Raw genomic sequence first — 23,750 nt, 5'->3', positions numbered from 1 at the left:
TCAGAATTGCGAGAAAATCTCGTAATTACGAAAAGTTAGAATTGCGCGAAATAATGTCTGAATTGTGAGAAAATCTCGTAATTACAAAAAAAATCTGAATTGTGAACTAAACTTTACAAAAATTAAGTCAGAGTTTAGATATAAACTCGTAACTACAAAAAAGTCAGAATTGCGAGAAAATCTCGTAATTACGAAAAGTTAGAATTGTGAGAAATAATGCCTGAATTGTGAGAAAATCTCGTAATTACGAAAAGTCTGAATTGCGAGAAATAATGTCTGAATTGTGAGAAAATCTCGTAATTACAAAAAAATCTGAATTGTGAACTAAACTTTACAAAAATTAAGTCAGAGTTTAGATATAAACTCGTAACTACAAAAAAGTCAGAATTGTGAGAAAATCTCGTAATTACGAAAAGTTAGAATTGTGAGAAATAATGCCTGAATTGTGAGAAAATCTCATAATTACGAAAAGTCTGAATTGCGAGAAATAATGTCTGAATTGTGAGAAAATCTCGTAATTACAAAAAAATCTGAATTGTGAACTAAACTTTACAAAAATTAAGTCAGAGATTAGATATAAACTCGTAACTACAAAAAAGTCAGAATTGCGAGAAAAACTCGTAATTACGAAAAGTTAGAATTGCGAGAAATAATGTCTGAATTGTGAGAAAATCTCGTAATTACAAAAAAATCTGAAATGTGAACTAAACTTTACAAAAATTAAGTCAGAGTTTAGATACAAACTCGTAACTACAAAAAAAGTCAGAATTACGAGAAAATCTCATAATTACGAAAAGTCTGAATTGCGAGAAATAATGTCTGAATTGTGAGAAAAGCTCGTAATTACGAAAAGTCCGAATTGCGAGATAAAAACTCACAATTCCCTTTTATATTTTGTTATTCCGTGTTGGAAACAAGCTTGGTAAGTCGCTTGCGGTTTAATTGACAGGTTCCAGCTATAATCGTTATAATCCAGGAAACCTCTAAACACTGGCGGCGCTCAGCGGAACAAACTTCTGGGCCTGACCGGCTCCGATCTCGGCCACGTACAGATCAGAACTCTTCAGGTCCAGGTCCACCAGGTGTGGCTTCACATCTTCAGCGAGCTCAATGGTGCTGATCACCTGACACTGACCTATGATGCCGATGGGCGGAGCCTCCAGCAGAGTGATCTGATTGGTGTTTAACTGGGCCACCACTATGTACTTCTGGTCAGGAGTGAATCTGCGGGTCATAAACACAGAACATCTCCAGTACGCATTCAGAAGTCCAGATCAGGGCTCGTCAGTTCTTTACATCCACAGAAACACAAATACCGTCGTCCTACAATTCAGAAGGCAACTACATATTTTCATCAATAAAGACCGGATTTAAATTGTATATTGCACTGTTATTTGGAAGTTATTACACACTATTGTACTATGCTGTTAAATGTATTGTTTATGTAAATACATTTTTTATTGTTTATTTATTTTTATCATTTTTAAAAGATTTTAATAACTTATTTTAATCTATTTAAACATTTTTAACATTTAAAAAAAAGTTAACTTATTTATTTTAATCTAATTTTGTTATTTAATTTAAAATGTATTTATTTAAAATAAATAAGTAAAGAAAACAGTTTAAAATAACAATTAAACAATAAAATGTTGAAATATTTAAATTAGATTAAAATAAATAATAAACAATATATATTTGTTTAAATCTTAATATTTTCAACATTTTATTGTTTACTTTTTATTTTAAACAATTTTTTATTTATTTTCAACATTTTTGTTGTTTCCTATTTTATTTTAATATATTTATTTAAAAACATTTTTATTGTTTTTATGTTTATTTTAATATTTAAACATTTTGTTGTTTACTATTATTATAAATTCTTTTATATTTATTTATTTAAAACATTTTTTATTGTTTACAATTTTATTTTCATGTAATTCTTTTAATAATTATTTATTTAAACACATTTTTCATGATATACTTCTTTATTTTAATGTAACTTTCATATTTCTTATTTATTTCAAACACATTTGTATCATTTAATTACTGATCTAATCTATATTAATCTAATTTTTATTTTTTATTTGAATATTTTTTTATTTTAATTAACTTTAAATGTATTTATTAAAGTATTAGTTTAATGTTTTTATTTATTTATTTTACTCTCTCGTCGGAGCCCCGGTCTGCAGTACCTGATGGAGTAATTATTTTTATTTTAATTATCTGTAACTGTATTTATGTCAGTATGAGCTTTAATGTTTGTGTTAATGGTTGTAATTAATGATTTAAGTCACCTGACGGAGTAGGGCGCGTCATCTTTAAAGCAGCTTCCCCACGATCCGAGCCAGTCGCCCGTCACGGAGTTAAACACCTGGATGCGCTTGTTCCCTCGGTCTGCGACCCACACCTGAACACACACACACACACACACACACACACACACACACACACACACACACACACACTGACCCTTAGAACTGAAGACTGAAGGAGAGAACGGAAATCTTTTGATTGCAGAAGGTTTGCATTAAGAGCAGGAACATGAACTAAAGCTCCCGATGAAACAAGAACACAAACCCTCTGATAGCGGTCGACCGCCACACTGTGAGGGATGTAGAACTGAGCCAGTCCTGGACCTCTCTCTGCATGCATCCAGAGAACCTGTAGATCTGACACACACACACACACACACACACACACACACACACACACACACACACACACACACACACACCTCTATATTACCCCTTTTCCACCAAGGCAGAACTGGTGCTGGTTCGGAGCCAGAGCCTGGTTTCAAATCGGTTCTTTGTTTTTCCACCGCCAAAGCACCAGCTCCGAACCAGTAAAACTGGTTCTTAAGTAGCACCAAATCATTGCAGGGTCTAGAACGGAGCCAAGAAAGAACCGCTTGCGTCAGAGGCTGGGGGCGGGGTTACCGTGGCCAACAAGACTGAAGAGAAACTTGTGACCGCCATTTTTAAATAGCAGCTAGTCGAGCTAATAGCAGCTCGATTATAATATCCGTCTATGTAAGTTACGGCGAGCTGCACGAACGCGTTGGATTCGCCGTGTTTGGATGCCGATTTATTTTCGCAAACCCATGAGCATCCATAGTAACGCAACGTCTATTATTGTTGATGCCTTGTTCGAGATGCATCGGAGCAGCGTGGACCGATCAGAGCTGCGGGAGTGTTTGGAGATCATACGACTCCTTGTGCTTTTTGATCGCTTTGATTTCATGTGCTGATCGTTCTGCGAGAAGCCGATGCATCTCGAACAAGTCTGGTGTGTTTGTGTTTGGCGCTGCCGTACTAGCGTTGCTGGGCAACGTGATACGTATGCAGTGACGTAAGATATAGCTCTGTTGTGGCTCTCTGGCCGGTGGAAACGCAAACCGGTTCTTAGTAAGCTCGTCAGTCGAACCAACTCCGAACTGGCAATAGCTCTAGCTCTGAACCAGCACCCGGTTCTTGTTGGTGGAAAAGGGGTATATTACTAACAGGGGACTATCACTCTACACTGGCCAAGAGGGGACTAGTGTTTCTGGTCATTTTGAAGAAACAAAAATGACATACAAAATTTTATTTTAAGGTCCTTTTTCATAATATAACTTAAAATATGCATTTAAAAAAAAAAAAAAAAAAAAAAAAAAAAACATGCCAAGAGGGGACCTGCAACTCTGACCGATGTCTAACAGGGGACTCCTATAGCCTGCAATGGAACTGTGTGTGAACAGTGAAGTGAACGTCCCTAAAGGAGGGAACGGAGGACGTGGTCGACGTCGACTGAATGGGGATCACGCTTAGGCAGCCTGTCTTCTTCGTACTACTATTTAATCAAGCCAATTCAACATTGGTGTGTGTGATTACACGCTCCGCCCCGCAGAAGCGTAAATACGGAAGTGGACACACGCACCAGTTGCTTTGGCGCAGCAAGCCAAAACTTCGAACTGGGCTCACGGTGAACTGGCTTCATGAGAAGGGAGCCCACAGGAAGCAGCGGTTCGACTATAGGTGTCGCCCAGCCCCCAACTCTAGAATATCTGTCAGTGAAGCACTCTGTGTCAGCGCCTAGGCGGGATCTGCTGATTTCCTTAACAGACAAGAGCTGGCCTGAGGTCCTAAGGCTTGTGCTCTGAGCACGTATAACCGCAATGAAGCGGATGGACAGAGAAAGCCAGGGCTGGGTTTGCCTCCTCCGGGGCAGCGCTTGCAGGCTCACCACCTGGTCCCACCTTTAGGGAGAGGTAGGAACCTTGGGCACATATCCAGGCCAGGGTCTTAGCTTGTGAGAGTTAGACGGCCCGAATTCCAGGCACAACTCGTTGACTGAAAGCAAGCAAGTCCCTACCCTCTATAAGAGACCACGCAAGCATGAGAACTGTTTCTTTAAAAACAGAATTTTTAACTCACTGCCTGCAGTGGCTCAGGGGCGGTCTCTGCAGTGCAGTAGCACCAGAGATAAGGCCCAAGAGGGTAAAGAGGGGCACAAGGCAGATTCCCTTGCTCCCTCAGGAACCTGATGATCAAGACGTGCTTCCCATGCAACTGCATCATAATGTGCATCGGAAAAAAATAGAGGCAACATAATTTTGAGGGTGGAGGACAAAGCCCTCACTCCAACCCATCTTGCAGGAAAGAGAGCACTGAAATGACCGAACGCCTTCAGGATCTCCTCACGGAGAGAAGACTCACTCAACGAATAGGTTCTCTGCTCAACACCTGAGTGTGATGAAAATCACTGAACTTGAGTGGGCGCCAATCGACAATGAATCGCATAGCCGCTTTTTTAGAAGGCTCACTGGGGAATGCATTTCTGCGGGGCCCCGGGGCCAGCTGAGAGCCAGTGTCTGTCCAAGGGTTGTCTGATCGGACAGAAATAACACAACTGGCAGAGGAACGAATTCGGATAGGCAAACAGATGTAACTGTGCGGCCCCGAAGTGATCCCTGCTCAGCTGGAGTCTCCACTCTCCCTGGCCATAGCTGTTGTGAGGCTCGTCGGCGGCACGATTGAGCAGGCCGGAAGAAATAGTGGAATGAAGCGACCTCAGAAGCTTCTGACTCCAAGGAGGAGGTGACGGGCAAGTTGTGACATGTGAGGGAAGCTTAGCGCAACGGACACAATGCTGTGACGTGCCTCTGGGCCCGTATTATTGTAATGAGTGTTGGGGGGGGGGGGGGGGGGGGGGGGGTTTGAGCTAATCATGATGTGAAACACCTGCAGATAATGATAAAAGGTGAGGAGTCACAGACTTCAGCCTTTTTGGTTACCCCTTTGTCATCTGTTGTTTTGAGTTGCTGCTTTATTTATTTATTATTCGTTTGCTTTGTATTAGTTATAGTTTGGGAAGTTTGCAGGCCTGTATTCTTTGGAGTATACATTTTGTTTATTATGTAGCTTATTCTTTATGTTGATTCTCTGAACGGAATGTTTTCCGTGGTGTTTGTTTTGGTTATGTTTGATTAAATAAATACTTTTAATTCGCTTTCGTTCTCGTTGCCTCCCTCATTTGTCGCGGCTCAGAGCCGGCCGTGACAGATATGGGGGCTCGTCCAGCCATTCGTTGTAATCAGGAACACCGGTTGGTTATTTCCTGGTTATTTCCGACTCTGTGAACGAGTGTACAGCGTGCGCTGTTTAGTTTGTTTGGGAGGCTTTGAGATGAGTAACAGTTGATTGGAGAATAAGCATATGATTTTGGTTATAATTTGAATTTGAAAAACACTTTGTGTAAGTTAATATAGCCTAGTTGCTGTTGTGTATTGATTGGACTGTAGAAGAAACGAATTTGGTAAGTTACAAATTAACTGAATAACTTGATTGTATGTGTACAAATATATGTATTTATCAGTGTTTTTTTTTTTTGTTTTTTTTTTTTTTTGCTTAGTGATTGGTTTTGTTTGTTTGGTAATTTTGTTAGGGGTAGCTGAAAAGTTAAATATGACTTCCAATATTGAAGAGTTCATTCATAATCCGTCGGAAGATCTTTTAAATGAGTTTTCAAAGGATCAGTTGTTAGCGCTTGCGAGTCATTATGATGTTGTGCTTTCTGTTGCTGATAAACGGTTAAAGGAAAATTTAAAATCGTTCTTGACAGTTGCTTTAATAGAACAGAATGTTCTTGAAGAAAAACAGACAGTGTCTACTGTTCAAACTAGCAGAATGTATTTGACTTATGAGCAACAGAAGGATTTACTTTTGATAGAAATGAAGTCTAAGGAAAAAATTGAACAGCAAAAAATTGAAGCAAGACATGATATTGAAAACAAGAGATTGGAGCTTGAGCGTTATAAATTGGATTTGATAAATGCTGGGAAAATTTCTAGAGGAGCCAGAAGATCTTCTGGTGAGGGTAGTGATCAGGATTTGCTTGATTTTGATGTGGTCACAAATTTAAAACTGGTGCCCAAGTTTGATGAAAGTGAAATTGATTCCTTTTTTTCACTGTTTGAGCGAGTAGCTGGTACTAGAGGTTGGTCTGATTCAGAGCGTGTTTTGCTATTGCAATGCGTTTTCACGGGAAGAGCTCAAGAGGTTTTTTCTTCATTAAGTACGCAGGATGTGGAAACTTATGAATGCGTTAAATCAGCTGTTTTGAAAGCTTATGAATTGGTACCAGAAGCATATAGACAGCGATTTAGAGGTTGGCAAAAATCTGAAAGACAAACGCATGTGGAATTTGTGAGAGAAATTCAAACTCATTTTACCCGCTGGTGTTCTGCTTCTAATGTCGAAACTTTAAGTGACTTAAAAGAGTTAGTATTGTTAGACCAGTTTAAAAAATCAGTTCCACCCCGTATTGCTACTTATGTAACCGAGGCTAAAGCTCGTACGGCGTATGATGCTGCAGTTCTTGCAGATGAATATGCTTTAATTCACAAAAATCAGTTTGGACAGAAGGCATTCAGAGAAATTAGACGAGAACCGGGTTGGGTTGTACATGATAAGAGTAGGGAAAGTCCGGATATGTTTAGAGGAAGATCGTTACATTCATCTGGGGAGATTGAATTAGGTGATGTGTGTAATTATTGCCAGGCCAAAGGGCATTGGAAAAATGAATGTCCAATGCTAAAAGCCAAAGCTCAATATTCATCAGGAAATAGAAAGCCCCAAAATGTGCTGTTGGGAGCAAAATCAGTAGGACTAGTAACATCCATTCATCCGTCATCCGAACCAGCCATTGAAAGTGATTGCGAAACCTTGAATTCTAGTTTGTCTCCATTTATCACAGATGGTTGTGTCTCACTAATAGGTTCTAACGAGAAAAAACAAGTAAAAATTCTGAGAGACACCGGTGCGACGGAATCGTTTATTTCTGAGAATGTTCTGTCTTTTTCCAGTGAATCTTATACGGGAAGCAATGTTTTGATTAGAGGAATAGGACTGAATGTAGTATCCGTTCCTTTACATAAAGTGATGATGGTCTCAGATTTGGTTCAGGGAGTGGTAACACTTGGGGTACGTCCCTGTTTACCAGTGGTAGGTGTAGACATTATTCTTGGAAACAATTTAGCTGGAGGTAGAGTGTGGTCTGCTGGTTCCCCAGCTTTGATAGTGTCTCCCTCTGTATTGATTTCAGAGGGGTCAGAGGATGAAAATGCCCAGAGTTTTCCAGAAGTATTTGTATCTTCTGTTGTGACTCGTGCTAGGAGTAAATCTTTATCTGGGACTCAGTCAGATGTTAAGGGAGATTGTAAGACACTGACTAAAATACCATCAGTTTTGACTATCTCACGTAGTGATTTGGTGAGAGAACAAAAGGCAGATGTCTCGCTTGTTGACTTGTTTGACAAGCTTCTGTCTCCAGATGTCCTGCAAGATACAGCGTCAGGGTATTATTTGGATGGAGAAATATTAGTCAGAAAGTGGGTGCCCCATGGTAAAGATTTTGTAGGAGACCCGATTGTTCAGATTGTTGTTCCAAAAAATCTCCGTGATCTTGTTTTGATGACCGCTCATGATTCTTCAGGACATTTGGGTGTTAAAAAGACGTATCAATTAATTTTTTAAAGTTTTTTTTGGCCCAAGCTTAAACGAGACGTGTCTGCATACATTAAAACCTGCCCTACTTGTCAGTTGACTGGAAAACCCAATCAGATCTTGAGACCAGCACCTCTTTTTCCTATTCCCGTGGTTAGCCAACCATTTGAACATTTAATTGTGGATTGTGTGGGTCCCTTACCCAAGTCGAAGGCAGGTAGTAAATATTTGCTTACGATAATGTGCCAAACCACTAGGTTTCCAGCTGCATATTCGTTACGCTCAATTACTACAAAGACCGTTTTAAAAGCCTTAACGCAATTCATTGCTCTGTTTGGAATTCCTAAGGTCATACAAACGGACCAAGGATCAAATTTTACTTCGAAAATATTTGCTCAAATATTAAAGCAGTTGCATGTTAAACATCAGAAAGCTAGCGCATACCACGCTCAAAGTCAGGGGGCGCTAGAACGCTTCCACCAGACACTGAAGTCGTTGCTAAGATCTTATTGCACGCACATGAAGGGTGATTGGGAAGACGGTTTGCCCTGGCTTCTTATGTCTGCTAGGGAAGCGTCACAGGAAAGCACAGGGTTTAGTCCGAATGAGCTTGTGTTTGGACATTCGGTACGTAGTCCAATGTCACTTTTGTCTGAGGATTTGAAGGATGTCAATCCACCGAAGAATTTGTTAAATTATGTAAGTGATTTTCGTAGGAGATTGTATGAATCCTGTGCACAGGCAAAGGCGAATTTGGGGCATTCACAAGATAGAATGAAGCGGTTATTTGACCGTCGGGCAGAGGTTCGAATATTTAAGTCTGGTGACCAGGTACTCGCTTTAGTGCCAGTTGTGGGTTCTCCTTTTCAAGCTAAATTTGTAGGCCCTTATACGGTGTTGCGTCAGGTTTCAGACTTGAATTATTTGATTGAAACTCCTGATAGGAGAAAGAAGGTTCGTGTTTGTCATGTGAATTTACTGAAACCCTATTATGTACGTGATGCTGTTAAAGATGCTACCCAAGGGGATGCTAATTCCACTTTGAGTTTGGAGATTCCAGAAGGATTCCAAGTGAAACCTGTGCTTGTGGTTGGTGCAAGGGTGGAAACATCTTCAAGAGCTGTTCAGGCGGTGTCTGTTTCGGACGATGAGGGTCTAGATCCGGGTGAATCTGTTACACAGGGCTGTTTGGAAAACACAGAGGCACTTAAAAATTTGGCCGTGATGTTGAAGCATCTCCCTGACGTTCAATCCTCTGATGTGACTGCCTTAATAAATGAGTATGTCTCTCTTTTCCCAGATACTCCCACACAGACGAATTTAATCGAACATGATATTGATGTGGGTGACGCAAAACCCGTTCTTCAACACTATTACCGTGTTCCGTTGGAGAAAAAGCGACATCTAGAGCAGTGGTTCCCAAACTTTTTGAAAGCATGGCACCCCTTTGTAGTGTTTTTTTTTTCCACGGCACCCTAACCCAATTAAACTAAACGAACATATGTGCATACATATATACAATTATATCCAGATGAGCAAACAACCAATGAAGCATAAACAGCAGCATGAATTTATTATGAATGCATTACAACAGACATAATATGAGGCGAAACAACCCCTTCAGATGAATCATCAGTCCATTAATAACTGGACACACGTCAACAGACTGATTTTAACCAATAAGGCTACTGTATGTGAGAATCATTGGAATAAAACAGATTTAAAGATACTTAACTCTTTAAATAATAATAAACAACTCCAAATATTTTTGCATATGTTGGTGTTTTGATATGATTTTAAAATATGCTGTAAACAGGGTTAGCCTATTATAGTTTTGCATTTTTTCATTAGTTTTTATTTTTATTTCGTTTTGACTTTTTGTTTTCAAATTCAGTTTAGTTTTAATTAGTTTTTAAAGTGGGTTTGCTTAGTTTTCGTTTAGTTTTTATTAGTTTTAGTGTTAGTTTTAGTTTTTTTTTTTTGTAATTTGGGTTATTTGTCAGGGGCAAGATTCAAAAAGACATAATGACATAACATTATTTAATATTTGAATCACAGCTTATATAGTGTTTTGACATCGACAACCACAACCAAAAAGTGCATTTTTCCTCAAACTTGCGACTAATTAACTTTCTAAAGAAGGCGCAATCGCTTCTCGGGTCGACAATAACCCTCTGAGAAATTTATATTCAGAATTTAAAATATTTTTATACCACTTTTTAATGTGTGATTGTGTAAAGGTGTTCACGAGATAGAGAGACCAACCTTTCGCGAACTTGCTTTCAACGTCGAACGAACACTCGTTCTCATGGAGAAGCGGTGTGCACGGAGGGGAGGAGCTGTGTGTGTGTGTGTGTGTGTGTGTGTGTGTGTGTGCGCGCGTGCGCGTGCGCATGTGAGAGACGCATGAGTGACAGAGAGAGCAGGGAAAGGAAATGCAGCTGAACGAATACGCTGCGTGTTTTAAATAGCGTTTTTTCCCACCTAGTTTTCGTTTTTTCGTTCGTTTTCGTTAACGATTATAACCTTGGCTGTAAAAGGTTATTATATGGTACGATAGTTATTTTAGGCTGTTTAAATTGGAAAATAAAGCTGAGATTCTGCGGCACCCCTAGCCAGTTGTCAAGGCACCCCAGGGTGCCGCGGCACCCACTTTGGGAACCACTGATCTAGAGGTTGAGGTTGAGTATTTGTTAAAAAATGGGTTAGCGGAGCCTTCTTATTCCAGCTGGGCGTCTCCATGTATTCTGGTTCGAAAAGCTAACGGCTCTTTTAGATTTTGTACAGACTACAGGAAAGTAAATGCACTAACTAAACCTGATTCCTTTCCTTTGCCACGAATTGAAGATTGCATTGACCAGGTTGGGTCTGCCACTTATGTTAGCAAATTTGATCTGCTAAAGGGTTATTGGCAGGTGCCTTTAACAGCTAGAGCCCAAGAGATCTCTGCATTTGTTACTCCGTCAGGCCTATTTTCCTATAAGATTATGAGTTTTGGCCTGAGAAACGCTCCAGCTACGTTTCAACGATTAATGAATCAAGTTATTTCTGGCCTGGAAGGTTGTGCAGTTTATCTAGACGATGTAGTCGTCTATAGTGACACTTGGTCCGAACATCTTTGTCGGATTAGAGCTTTGTTTGATCGTCTGGCTGCGGCTAACCTTACGGTTAATTTGAGCAAGTGCGAATTTGCTAAGGCCACTGTAATCTATCTGGGCAAGGTCGTAGGTCAGGGCCATGTATGTCCTGTTCGAGCTAAAGTGGCCGCAATCGATCAATTTCCTACTCCTACAACTAAAAAAGAGTTAATGAGGTTTCTTGGGATGGTTGGGTTTTATAGGGGATTCTGTCAGAATTTTTCTACTGTGGCAGCTCCTCTTACCAACCTGCTTCGAGATAAGATCAAATTTGAGTGGACTTCTGTGTGTCAGAGAGCATTTGAGGATGTTAAGTCTCTTCTCACTGTGTCTCCAATTTTGGCAGCACCTAGACTGGATAGACCCTTTAAATTGCAAGTTGACGCTAGTAATGTGGGAGCTGGAGCTGTGTTACTGCAGGCCTCAGAGGATGGTGCCGACCGTGTGGTGGGGTACTTCTCTAGAAAGTTTAATGCTTATCAACTTAACTATTCAGTTATTGAGAAAGAAGCATTAGCTTTGATTTGGGCATTAATCCATTTTGAAGTTTATGTGGGTTCAGGTGTAGGACCGTTGGTGATTTTTACAGATCACAACCCTCTAACATTCCTTCATTCCTTGCAGAATCCAAACCAGCGACTCATGAGATGGTGTATCTTCCTACAAGGGTATCATCTTGATATAAGACACATCAAGGGAACCGAAAACGTGATTGCGGATGCTCTATCAAGAGTATAATGTGTTGCTACAATGTTGTGTCTTCTGGTTTTCTGTTTCTTTCCCCTACCTGTCTCTTCTCCTAGGTGCCGAGGTTGATGAGTAGTAGGGGGAGATGAGTGGATTCTGGAAGATGTGACTTCGGAGTTATTTGGGAGTTATAAATTCTAGTCAAGATTTATTTTTTATTTTTTTTGGTATGTGTACATCCCAGTTTAGTTAGAGGGGGGTGGGGCTTGTTTTTTTTTTTTTTTTTTTTTTTTGGGTGGTAATCCTGAGTGGGGGTACACTTCAGTGTCCTTCGGCAGTCCTGTTTATGGGATTGTTGAGGATGCTGAGTTTAGTGTTTAAAGCCGCCCCGAGCTCGGCAAGCCACTGAAGACTAGAGAGGCTTTAGGTAGTTTGTGATGTTGGTTAGGAGGTTGGGATGTACCCTATTGGAATTATGTTTGTGTATATATATTTTTTGTTTTTGTTGGTGTGTGTGGTATAGGGGTTTACCTTTTTAAGGGAGGGTGTGTGACGTGCCTCTGGGCCCGTATTATTGTAATGAGTGTTGGGGGGGGGGGGGGGGGGGGGGGTTTGAGCTAATCATGATGTGAAACACCTGCAGATAATGATAAAAGGTGAGGAGTCACAGACTTCAGCCTTTTTGGTTACCCCTTTGTCATCTGTTGTTTTGAGTTGCTGCTTTATTTATTTATTATTCGTTTGCTTTGTATTAGTTATAGTTTGGGAAGTTTGCAGGCCTGTATTCTTTGGAGTATACATTTTGTTTATTATGTAGCTTATTCTTTATGTTGATTCTCTGAACGGAATGTTTTCCGTGGTGTTTGTTTTGGTTATGTTTGATTAAATAAATACTTTTAATTCGCTTTCGTTCTCGTTGCCTCCCTTATTTGTCGCGGCTCAGAGCCGGCCGTGACAATGCTGTCTTTTCAGACCAGTACCAGCTCGCTGAGCAGCGGTGGCTCAAAGCGAGGTGAACTGCAACAACTCGAGGCAATGAATGCCAATGCAGTCGGAGGTCACCCAGGCCTCCGTTAAAGCATGCCCTTTGTACATGGCCCCTCAGTCTGTGTTAGTGGACCTCGTTCTAGGAGCGGTTGGCCCGGAGAAACGAAAGGTCTGATCACGGGCTGAGGGCTTGGCGGCAGGCCAGGATGATCTGTTGTCACACAGGGGTGCCGTTCTGCCATGGTCACTTCGGGACTTGACCTTAAGCCAGTGCTGAAGCGGTCTTCATATGGACGAAGCCATGCAGCTGCGTCTGCCATATGTCCCCAGGAGCCTCTGAAAATTCTTTCAGTGGGACCCTTTCTCACTTCTGTATAGCACCGATCGAACACACTCTCCTCTTGAAGAGGCATGTTGGACCGAGTCCATCCCCATACCGGAAAAGAGATACTCAGCCCGTGGGCGAGATTACTCTCTCCCAGTTGACCTGAAGACCCAACTGGCTGTGGAGCACTCGAAGGGTAGGACTCTGTACTGATACTTCGAACCCTCAAACGCAACACACAGGATAGCCTGTGGTGCAGAAGGCTAGAGATCTGAAGTACATGTCATTCAGGTCAAACGCTGCAGACCAAGCTTGGGGGCGGGGCATTCTGAAAAATGCCTCTCTGCATAGCAACTTGGGTGGAGGCTTTCGAGAAAGGGCCAAGATGGTCACGACCCACCACATACTAGGTACATGAAGAATGAGTTTATAAAAACTGGCTTTCATATCTGCTGGAGGGAGTGGCTATATCACGTCCTTCACTAGTAGGACAGCGACATGCGCACACAAAACAGGAGCATTGCTCAACACTAGGTGTGATGAATATCACTGAGCTTTCAGGAGCATATCTGCTCAACACCTAGTGTGATGATTCTCACTGAACTTGAGCGGACGCCGAGCGAAAATTAATCGCATAGCCGAGTCTGATGGTCACAGTCCAGTCTGGACCGGTTGGGAAGCTTTATCTGCTTCTACGAACCAGGCCCAGGCTCAGAAGACCACAGACGGACCTGAGGTGGGGCAGCAAGGTAAAGGACAGTGATGTGAGTGTTTAGTGCAACTCTTACCTGTCTCCACTGGGGGGCAGGGAATGCGTGAGAAGGCGAATGACCGGGTCCTCGAACCAACTGCCGTGCTGGCGAACAGGAGGAGGTTGAGGGGTGCAAGGCTTTACAGGGTCATACACCGCCGGACTTGCCCTCATGGGACCCAGGAACAGAGGAATTTGCTCTTTCTTTGAAGTATGGGTACCGCTTGCTCCGCTCTTTTGGGAACAAGCGGTGGAACAGGCATACATCTTACCTGTCCGACAGGACTTTTTCTGTATCTGTTGAATCCTTTATGTCTGATTCTGTTCTTTTGTCCTGTGGTGTGCCACAAGGTTCTGTGCTGGGCTCTTTGTTGTTTAACTTGTATTTGCTTCCTCTTGGAAAGATTATTAACAGTTTTAAAATAATATCTTATCATCTATATGCTGATGACATTCAGCTATTTATTTCATTCAGACCTGACAGTATAGATAAACTGTCAGTTCTGCAGGACTGTTTAATCTCCATTAATAAATGGATAGCAAACAATTTTTTGCAACTCAATAAGGATAAAACTGAAATGATGATGTTTGCTCCTGACAATATTACACCTAAGATTAAGCAGGTTTTGGGGGTCTCAGCCACTTCAGATTGTAGTGAAATAAGAAATCTAGGTGTCCTTCTGGATAGATCCATATGTTTTAACAGTCATATAAAGTCTGTAGTTCGCTCATGTTTTTTCCATCTTAGGAACATTGCTCAGATTAGATCGGTGGTCTCAAGAAAAGAGATGGAGATACTTGCCTTCATCTCGTCACGATTGGACTATTGCAATGTTCTGTATACTTGTTTGAATAAGTCTTCTATGGAGCGACTACAAGTTGTACAAAATGCAGCTGCAAGGCTTTTGACTGGTACCAGTAAGTGGTCTCATATAAGACCAGTTCTCAAGGACCTTCACTGTTTCCCAGTTGAATTCAGAGTACAGTTAAACATTTTTAGTTATCACTTATAGAGCCTTGCATGGTCAGGCACCTCTATATATTCAGGATCTTTTACATAAACATTCACCGGGTCGTTTTTTACGGTCTTCTGGTATGGACCTTTTAACTGTCCCTAGAACACGTCTTAAGACTAAAGGTGATCGAGAGCCCCGGGTGAAACGGCCGGCCCACCCATTACAGATGGACCAGCAGGCTCCACGGGGGACTCCACCGGCTGCGGTGGAAGGGAGGAGTGAGGAGCCCACAGGGAATGGTTACCACGCGAGACATCCAACGCTATCCTCCTATCACCCGAGGGCGGGGCATGGTAATGGGGACTCCAGCTTCACGGACGAAGGCCCACAATGGGAACGTGAACCGTACACAAATGCTGCTTTAGCGTGTTGTAAGCACAAACACGTGATGCAACAATTGTGACCGTCAGAGAGGAACAGGGAACAACCGGATCCAGAAAGGCACAGGTGGAATGCCATCTTGAGAAAGACGCACTCACACCCGTGTTGCACTTTTAGGAAATGGGACAGTCACCAGTGCCAGAGCACACAGGGAATGACCGCTGCAACACTGAATCAGCGAACGGAAACAGTGAAGCAAACACACAAACAAATAGAAATTTGATGCTGTTAAAACAGCAGTTGTGAGCTCAAGAAGCTCACGATCACCACGTACCTGAGGTGGGGCAGAAAGGTGGAGGACAGTGATGTGAGTGTTTAGTGCAACTCTTACCTGTCTCCACTGGGGGGCAGGGAATGCGTGAGAAGGCGGATGACCGGGTCCTCGAACCACACCCAACTGCCGTCCTGGCGAACAGGAGGAGGTTGAGGGGTGCAAGGCTTTACAGGGTCATACACCGCCGGACTTGCCCTCCTGGGACCCAGGAACAGAGGAATTTGCAATATCTTTGAAGTATGGGTACCGCTTGCTCCGCTCTTTTGGGAACAAGCGGTGGAACAGGCATACACACAATGAAGACTCCACCCGGCCCTCACCCGGTGGCAGGGAGTGGATCGGTGACCAACTCCAAGAGCATCCTCCTCCATCCCTGAGCGGCCCGCTCAGGAAAGCTTTCGGTGTCGCTTGCCTCATGGCTTGGCGGAGCATGTAATCATGCACGGCAATGTTGAATTGGCTTGATTAAATAGTAGTACAAAGAAGACAGGCTCCCTAAGCGTGATCCCCATTCAGTCGACGTCGATTACGTCTCAACTGAAAGGGAACTGGCAATAAAGTCTGGCTTCATTATGTAATATATACAGTATATATATTTCAGATGGGGAATATATATATTTTTTGATTGCCTGCGAGCTTCTCCTGACTATACGGTAATTTCTCTACTGTGCGACAGAAAGTTGCGTGGTCATGACACAATCGTTAGCCTATCTTTACAAAAACGTCTGCTACTGAGCCATAACGTGAGATACAAGGAAATGGAGCTTTTTATGCACTGTCGTGTTTCTTTAGAAATAAACAGTGGACAAAATGAGTATTTAAACGCTTCAGATGTAAAGTTATTCGCTGTCAAAGTGACGCCAAAATGAATGGCAGTCAATGGATTGCTAACGGAAGGTGATGGCTTGTTAGCCTGTAATCTCCCTCTAGGAGGAATGCTTTCCGGATGCTCACACACAGAATATTATGTTGCCATGGAGAAGATCAGTTAGCCATGGATTACACCTGAGCTGGGGTTCGGTTTTCCCTTTTGTTAAGCACCTTTTAAGCACACAGACTATCCAAAGCGCTCTAAGGCAAAGAAAACAGGGTTCAAAATCAGCACCATCTAGCCAAACGCTGGTAAAATGTGCAAGTGGCTGCTAGATTTGCTTCACTCAGCAGCCGTAAAAACAATGGTAATTTAATGAGTGGCTGGTGAAGATTTGAACATTACTAGCCTTTTGGCCTGTGGTCGAAAAAATACATTTCGAACCTTGAAAGAAAGAAATTAAAAAACATTTAAAACCGAAAACAGAAAATTCCTCAAAGAAATTAATTTAATGGCACATCAGAAGCCTACTGTATATTGGCAACACTTTAAGTTAAAATACACAGACATGTTGAACAATAACACACATGATCCTTTATTGTTAAAGAGAACATCACAAAAGCAAACGTTAAGAACAAACTTTACAGTGAAGTAGGAGACATCTCGTGTTCAGCACTTACACTTTTATAATGAACATTTACTTATTCAAAGATTCAGAAGTCTTCAACGAGGAAGAAGGAGCAGACGTAAGTTTAAGGATTTTTAAACCGGAAACAGGACTAAAATATTTCAGTATTTTATCTCTTAAAGGAGAAGTTCACTTTTAAAATGAAAATTCTGTCATCATATACTCACCCTCATGTTGTTTCAAACCTGTATGAATTTCTTTCTTATGCTGAATAGAAAGGAAGATATTTAGAAGAATGTCAGTAACCAGACAGTTTTTGGGTCCCATTGACTTCCATAGTAGGAAAAAAATATACTATGGAAGTCAATGGGACCCAAAAACTGTCTGGTTACTGACATTCTTCTAAACATCTTCCTTTCTGTTCAGCAGAAGAAAGAAATTCATACAGGTTTGAAACAACATGAGGGTGAGTATATGATGACAGAATTTTCATTTTAAAAGTGAACTTCTCCTTTAAACGAGTAACATCTGTGTCAGGAGAGCATCATGACAGAACACAGATCAAATATACATGTAGATCACAAGATGAGAGTAAATACAATAAAATATTACAATGGAAGTTTTAGCAACACTTTTTTTTTAAAGATTATTTTTGGCCATTTCCAGGCCTTTATTGACAGGACAGCTGAAGACGTGAAAGGGGAGGGGGGGGGGGGGGATGACATGCAGCAAAGGGTCAAAGGTCGGGGGTCAAACCCAGGCCCGGTGCATCGAAGAGTACACCTCTACATATGAGCGCACGCTCCAGCATCTGAGCCATCCCTCATCAACACCAGATATTTACACTAGCCTGCAGCTGACGGCACAGTGAATGAACCACGCTCATGGATTAGAGAGTAGAGATTGTTCTTGATATTTAAAAAATAACTCTTTAATCCTTTGATTGGTTCATACTTTGAGTAAAGAATATCCATAAAAGCCGTCATAACTTCTGGACCATGACACGGGCTAGGAAGAGAAACAAGAAGACTCCCTCCACAGATTATAATTTCCTTATTTTCCAAATAACAACTTATGCGATCATAAAAAAAACATTCTCTGCAATGTTCCGTTATAAAATTATATGAATCGATCATGTAGGTCTTGTATTTCTCCAGCAAATTATCCAGGTGCCGTAAATACACTTCGATTGCAGATTTGATTTCATGAACACAGTCTGATGCAGGTCTACCAGCCTGAACATCCAGTCGAGCCTCATGGATCAGCATCTGGACGTGGAAGGCGGCTCCGTTGACCCAGATCTTGAACCCACGGTCGCTCATCTGTCCGTCATACAGCAGGGAGTTTCTGAGGATGGTGAGATGTTTGCTCAAGTCCTGTTCCAGTCTCCTTATTTCCCCCCGTAATCGTTGGTCATTGTTCATGTACACTTCATGGCGTTTCAGATACTCTGTCATTGTGTCTCGGACACTCGAAACTTTCTCTTCCCCAAACACACGTCGTAACAGGCTGTATGTGTCATCACTTGTCTGAGGTCTGGCCTTAATGACGATCTCTATGATCAAGGAAATCACCAAAGCTCCAATTCCAACAGCATTCGGGACTAAAGTCAGTGCACCAAAGGCAGATCCAAAACTGCCTAAGTAACCCGGCACCGTGTTGAGCATCTCATTAGAGTAAGCCTGCAGCACAGCGTTAGAGTCGGAGCCAGAATACTTCAGCAGAGACTCATCTATGCCTACATCTGGAAAGAAGCATGGTTGACGTTGTAAAATTACTTCATAAAGATGAAGAGCAGACCTCTCATAGTCCTCTTGTGAGTATGAGCTGCCCATGGTTATTCCTCTTGATCTGTGATCGCTCACACAGAGTTCAGATGTCCCCCGACCAGCAGACTGAACACTATTATCAGAATACTGAGATAAGTATTTCCAGATATGTGAATTTCCAGCCAGCTCCCTATGAAGGTAAAGAGTAGCAAAACTCGAAAGCACGTCGATGTGAATTTGAAGGATGGGGGCGGGAGGGGGGGTGTTCAAACGAGACATTTTATTGGTTGGCGCCTAGCCAATGAAATGGGACTTCTATTGTACGTGATGATGTCACGAAACCCTTGTCCTCGGGGACGTTCTGAAACGCTGACATGGCTTAATGCAAGACTGATATTAAAATAAATAAATGATATGAACTCAGTAAACACTATACTAATGATGCATACTACACTGAATAACAGATGAGCCCAGAATAAGAACGCAACGCATCTAATTGTACGTTATACATTTTCCTCCCTTAGAAAACCAAGAAAACACTTATTTTAACATTTACATTTCATTTAGCAGCCGCTTTTATCCAAAGCGATTACACATGAGACCAACAGAAGCAGTGGAACTACAGTAGGACAACAGTATACAAGTGCTATGACCCTTCCAGTTTAAGATAACGCAGAACGTGTACTTTTTTAATAGGCTTAATGGACCAACAGTTATAAAAATAAATAAACATACACAATCCGTACATTATTAACACAGGCAAGGTTTATTTGCACTGAACACAAATTTGCTTTCTTTCGTCATTTTCTGGGCTCATCTGCTTTTCTGTACATAGTAGGCTATGCTTCATTAGTATTGTGTCTACTGAGTTTGATAATATATATATTTTTTTATATCAGTCTAATGAACGGCGGTCTCTGAGGACGCGGGTTTCGTGACATCATCACGTACAATAGAAGTCCCATTTCATTGGCCAATAACCAATAAAACGGCTCGTTTGAACACCCCACCCCCGCCCCCTTTCTCTCGCCGCCACTGAGCTGTAAGTGCACAAGTGAGTTTTGCTTATATATCGCGAAAAAGAGTAGCAAAAGTCAAGGCGCGAAATTTGAAATGGCAGTGACAGATTTGAGAAGTTGCAAGTGCCTAATTGAGGTTGTACTGCGAATGTGAATGTAAGAATAAGTGCAAATATATATTTCAAGTTTGTGTCTGTCATTGTATTTCTGAGAATGGCATTTTTCACATCTGTGACTATTGTCTGTGAGTGCAAATCTCAACATTCAACTTTCAACTCAATTTTAGCGTACACGTACAAATATTTATTGTACATGCTCTCGAGTTTAGCTACTCTTTCACCTTCATATCTCCATCATATAACCTGGATGACAACAGCCAATCAGAGCTCTGGAAAATGGTTAGGCGTATTTGTTGACTTGTCTCTAAAGTCCAATGTGTTCAAGGTCCAGAAAAACACATTATGCCGCATGAATCTCATTAGGGGAGTTTGGAAAAAGACCCAAATATAGCCTATTAATACGCCTATTCATTCTTTTTCTTACGTGAATAGGGTAAAAATTTTAACCTTTAGATATCACCATGAAAATTACTGAGTTGATTACTTACATCGACAAACAAAAATTGTATGACAAGTTTTTTAAAATTGTTTGTTAACATGGACAAACGGTGCATAATCTAATTACAAATGTGCTAATTTGCATAAATACCACAACAGATCTAAACATTGGGTATAGCCAGGTGAAAATGTCTTGTTGAATCTTGTTGACACATGTTAAGGTCTGAATGGAACCCATTTAGGCCACCTATGAGCATTAATACCAGGGGGGCAGGGTTTTATATTTTTTTGAAGCTTCCCCGGGCGCCGCCATTGATTAGCGGACCATCACCTGCTGTTAGCATTCCATTGACTCCCATTCATTTTGGCGTCACTTTGACAGCGAATAACTTTACATCTGAGGCATTTAAAGACTCCATTTGTCCATTATTTATTTATAAAGAAACACGAAAATGTATAAAAGGCTCCATTACCTTGTATTTTACATTATGGCCCTGTAGAAGCAGTTTTTGTAAAAATAGGCTAACGATTGCGTCATAACCACGCGACTCTCTGTCGCACAGTAGAGAGATTACCGTATGGACAGGAGGAGAAGCTCGCAGGCAATTGGGGGGATGTGGAGGCAAAATGACAAAATAAGTCATCAGAATACCTAGCAAAAGTTTTTCCTGCTCCTAGCTCATGGAGAGCTCCTACTCACGATCTCCGTCTCTGCAAGTTTCGGAAGGGATTGATTCAGATTTCTCTTGGCACAGCTACTAGAAGACAGACGGGTTGCTCACGTCACATCTACGTCGTCAAGCTCAGTGTGAGTCTGCGCAGTACGCTCGACCCCCAGGAAGTGCGTGCTTCTAACTGACTTCACTTGTCTCCGTTGAATCCAATGGGGTCGCTGTGTCCATTTCAAGTCACAGTGTCTGGTTTGTGTTTCCCTGGGTAACCACTAGAGGTCCTCTTCCCCCACGGTGTCATTCACTCATTTGACTACATTTCCCATCATCCTGTTCTGTCTATTCATTGATCATTGCACACAGCTGTTTCCCGTCACCTTGTTAGTTTCTGTCTATTTATGCTGCGTTCCAGGCAGGTTTTTGAGCACGTAAATCACGACTTCAAACCACGACTTTGTACCGTTCCAGGCCAGTCACACCAAACTACCATGATCATTGCTGTAAAGTTCAGGTTTACGTCACCTTAACATTTCCATGTGGCAATACACTTTCAAGACATACTTATTGTTTCAGACACATAACATTGTAATACATAATTGTGTGTGTATTATTATCATTATTATTATATTATTTTTAATTTGACTGCAACGTTATATTGTCCTAAAGTGTATTCTCACTGTGTACCGCCTGCAGAAACACTGCATCCGTAGGGGCTGCCATTGTTGTTTTGTATGGTTTCGTGGGCTATATGACGTCAGAGCTCGTAACTGGGAGTACATCGATCTAGTACGAGTTCACGGGTGGGAAGTCACGGGTTTGACTGCCGTTCCAGTGCACTTCCACGGGTATAAGGTTGGAAAAACACGGGTTACAGGTTGCCTGGAACGCGGCATTATACCCTGTCTGTTTCTGTGATTGTTGTGATGATAAAAGACATGGAAAAAATAGGACTAATAGCACATGGAGTAAAGAGTATAATGGACTGTAGTAAGAGTGAACAATGAATTAAAGCACTAAAGCACCATGGTACAACAGTGCTACGCATGTTATCAAGAGAGAAACCCGTAATTTAGAGCGTAAATGGAAACAAACTAATTTAGAGGTCTTTAGAATCGCGTGGAAAGACAGTATGTCACGTTATAAAAAGGCTCTAAAAGCGGCCAGGGCTGAGCACCTCCGCAAACTAATAGAAAACAACCAAAATAATCCAAGGTTTCTATTTAACACCGTGGCTAGACTAACAAATAAACAGACGTCACCCGAACAAAATATCCCGTTACAGTTCAGTAGTAATGATTTCATGAACTTCTTCACTGAGAAAATAGAAAGCATCAGAAACACAATTGTAAATGTACAATCTTTATGATTCAGCCTCAATTAACGCCCCTCAAGAACAACTACAGCGCTTTACAACTATAGGACAGGAAGAGCTAAATAAACTTATCATTGCATCTAAACCAACAACATGTTTATTAGATCCTATACCCACTAAACTACTGAAAGAAGTGTTACCTGTAGTGGAAGAGCCTCTCCTCAATATTATTAACTCGTCTTTATCTTTAGGTCATGTTCCATGAATATTCAAGTTGGCAGTTATACAACCTCTCAATTATAAACCACAATTAGATCATAATAACCTAGCAAATTACAGGTCGATTTCAAATCTTCCATTTATGTCTAAAATATTAGAAAAAGTGGTGTCCGCTCAACTGGGCTCTTTCTTGCAACAAAATGATATCTATGAAAAGTTTCAGTCTGGATTCAGACCGCATCATAGCACTGAAACTGCGCTCGTTAAAATTACAAATGATTTACTTTTAGCTTCTGACCAAGGCTGTATCTCAATACTAGTTTTACTTGATCTTAGTGCTGCGTTCGACACTATAGATCACACAATACTCTTAGATCGACAAAAAAAATTACACTGGTGTTCAGGGACAGGCATTAAACTGGTTTAGATCGTACTTATCAGACCGCTACCATTTTGTTTATTTAAATGTAGAAAAATCGATCATAACTTCAGTAAACTATGGAGTGCCGCAAGGATCTGTATTAGGCCCTCTGTTATTTTCAATATATATGATGCCACTTGGTAATATTATAAGAAAACATGGAATTAGTTTCCACTGTTATGCTGATGACACTCAATTATATATTTCAACACGACCAGATGAAAACACTAAATTATCTAAATTGACAGAGTGTGTTAAAGATATAAAATACTGGATGACGTGTAATTTTCTGCTATTAAATTCAGATAAAACGGAGGTATTACTTATGGGTCCAAAAAACTGCCCACAAAACCTCTTACAATGCAACTTTGACATCGTAGGATGTCCTGTTACTTTATCCTCTACAGTAAAAGACCTGGGTGTTATACTAGACCGCAACTTGTATTTCGAAAATCATATTTCATATGTTACAAAAACAGCCTTTTTCCACCTTAGAAACATTGCTAAGCTACGTAATATGCTATCAGTTTCTGATGCAGAAAAGTTAGTTCATGCATTCATGACCTCGAGACTGGATTACTGTAATGCTTTATTAGCTGGTTGTCCTGCATCCTCAATAAACAAGCTACAGTTAGTCCAAAATGCCGCCGCTAGAGTTCTTATGAGATCAAGAAAATATGATCATATAACACCAAATCTATCATCTCTACACTGGTTACCTATTAAGTGCCGTATCAATTACAAAGTATTACTACTGACTTATAAAGCCCTAAACGGCTTAGCTCCAGTCTATTTAACGG

General features: G+C 41.1%; 1 protein-coding gene and 1 long non-coding RNA gene across 2 annotated transcripts; one reads left to right on the top strand and one right to left on the bottom strand.

Moving 5' to 3' along the window:
* The first annotated feature begins 162 nt into the window (after positions 1-162).
* On the top strand, positions 163-852 carry LOC309489836. The gene is made up of 2 exons (XR_014202535.1): positions 163-761; positions 798-852. It is a non-coding gene; the product is annotated as an uncharacterized lncRNA (long non-coding RNA).
* LOC309489814 (NHL repeat-containing protein 3-like) lies at positions 756-2,725 on the bottom strand. Its single transcript, XM_082158732.1, has 3 exons — positions 2,578-2,725; positions 2,295-2,407; positions 756-1,224 (listed from the first exon to the last, which is right to left on the bottom strand). The coding sequence occupies exons 1-3, from the start codon at positions 2,650-2,652 to the stop codon at positions 984-986; spliced, it is 429 nt and encodes a 142-aa protein (XP_082014858.1). The 5' UTR covers positions 2,653-2,725; the 3' UTR covers positions 756-983.
* Positions 2,726-23,750: the final 21,025 nt, after the last annotated feature.

Source organism: Leuciscus leuciscus, assembly GCF_965113295.1.
Source record: "Leuciscus leuciscus genome assembly, chromosome: 24".
Taxonomy (NCBI): domain Eukaryota; kingdom Metazoa; phylum Chordata; class Actinopteri; order Cypriniformes; family Leuciscidae; genus Leuciscus; species Leuciscus leuciscus.
Note: the sequence above shows the minus strand (reverse complement) of the source record. Positions and strands in the feature narration are given on the sequence as shown.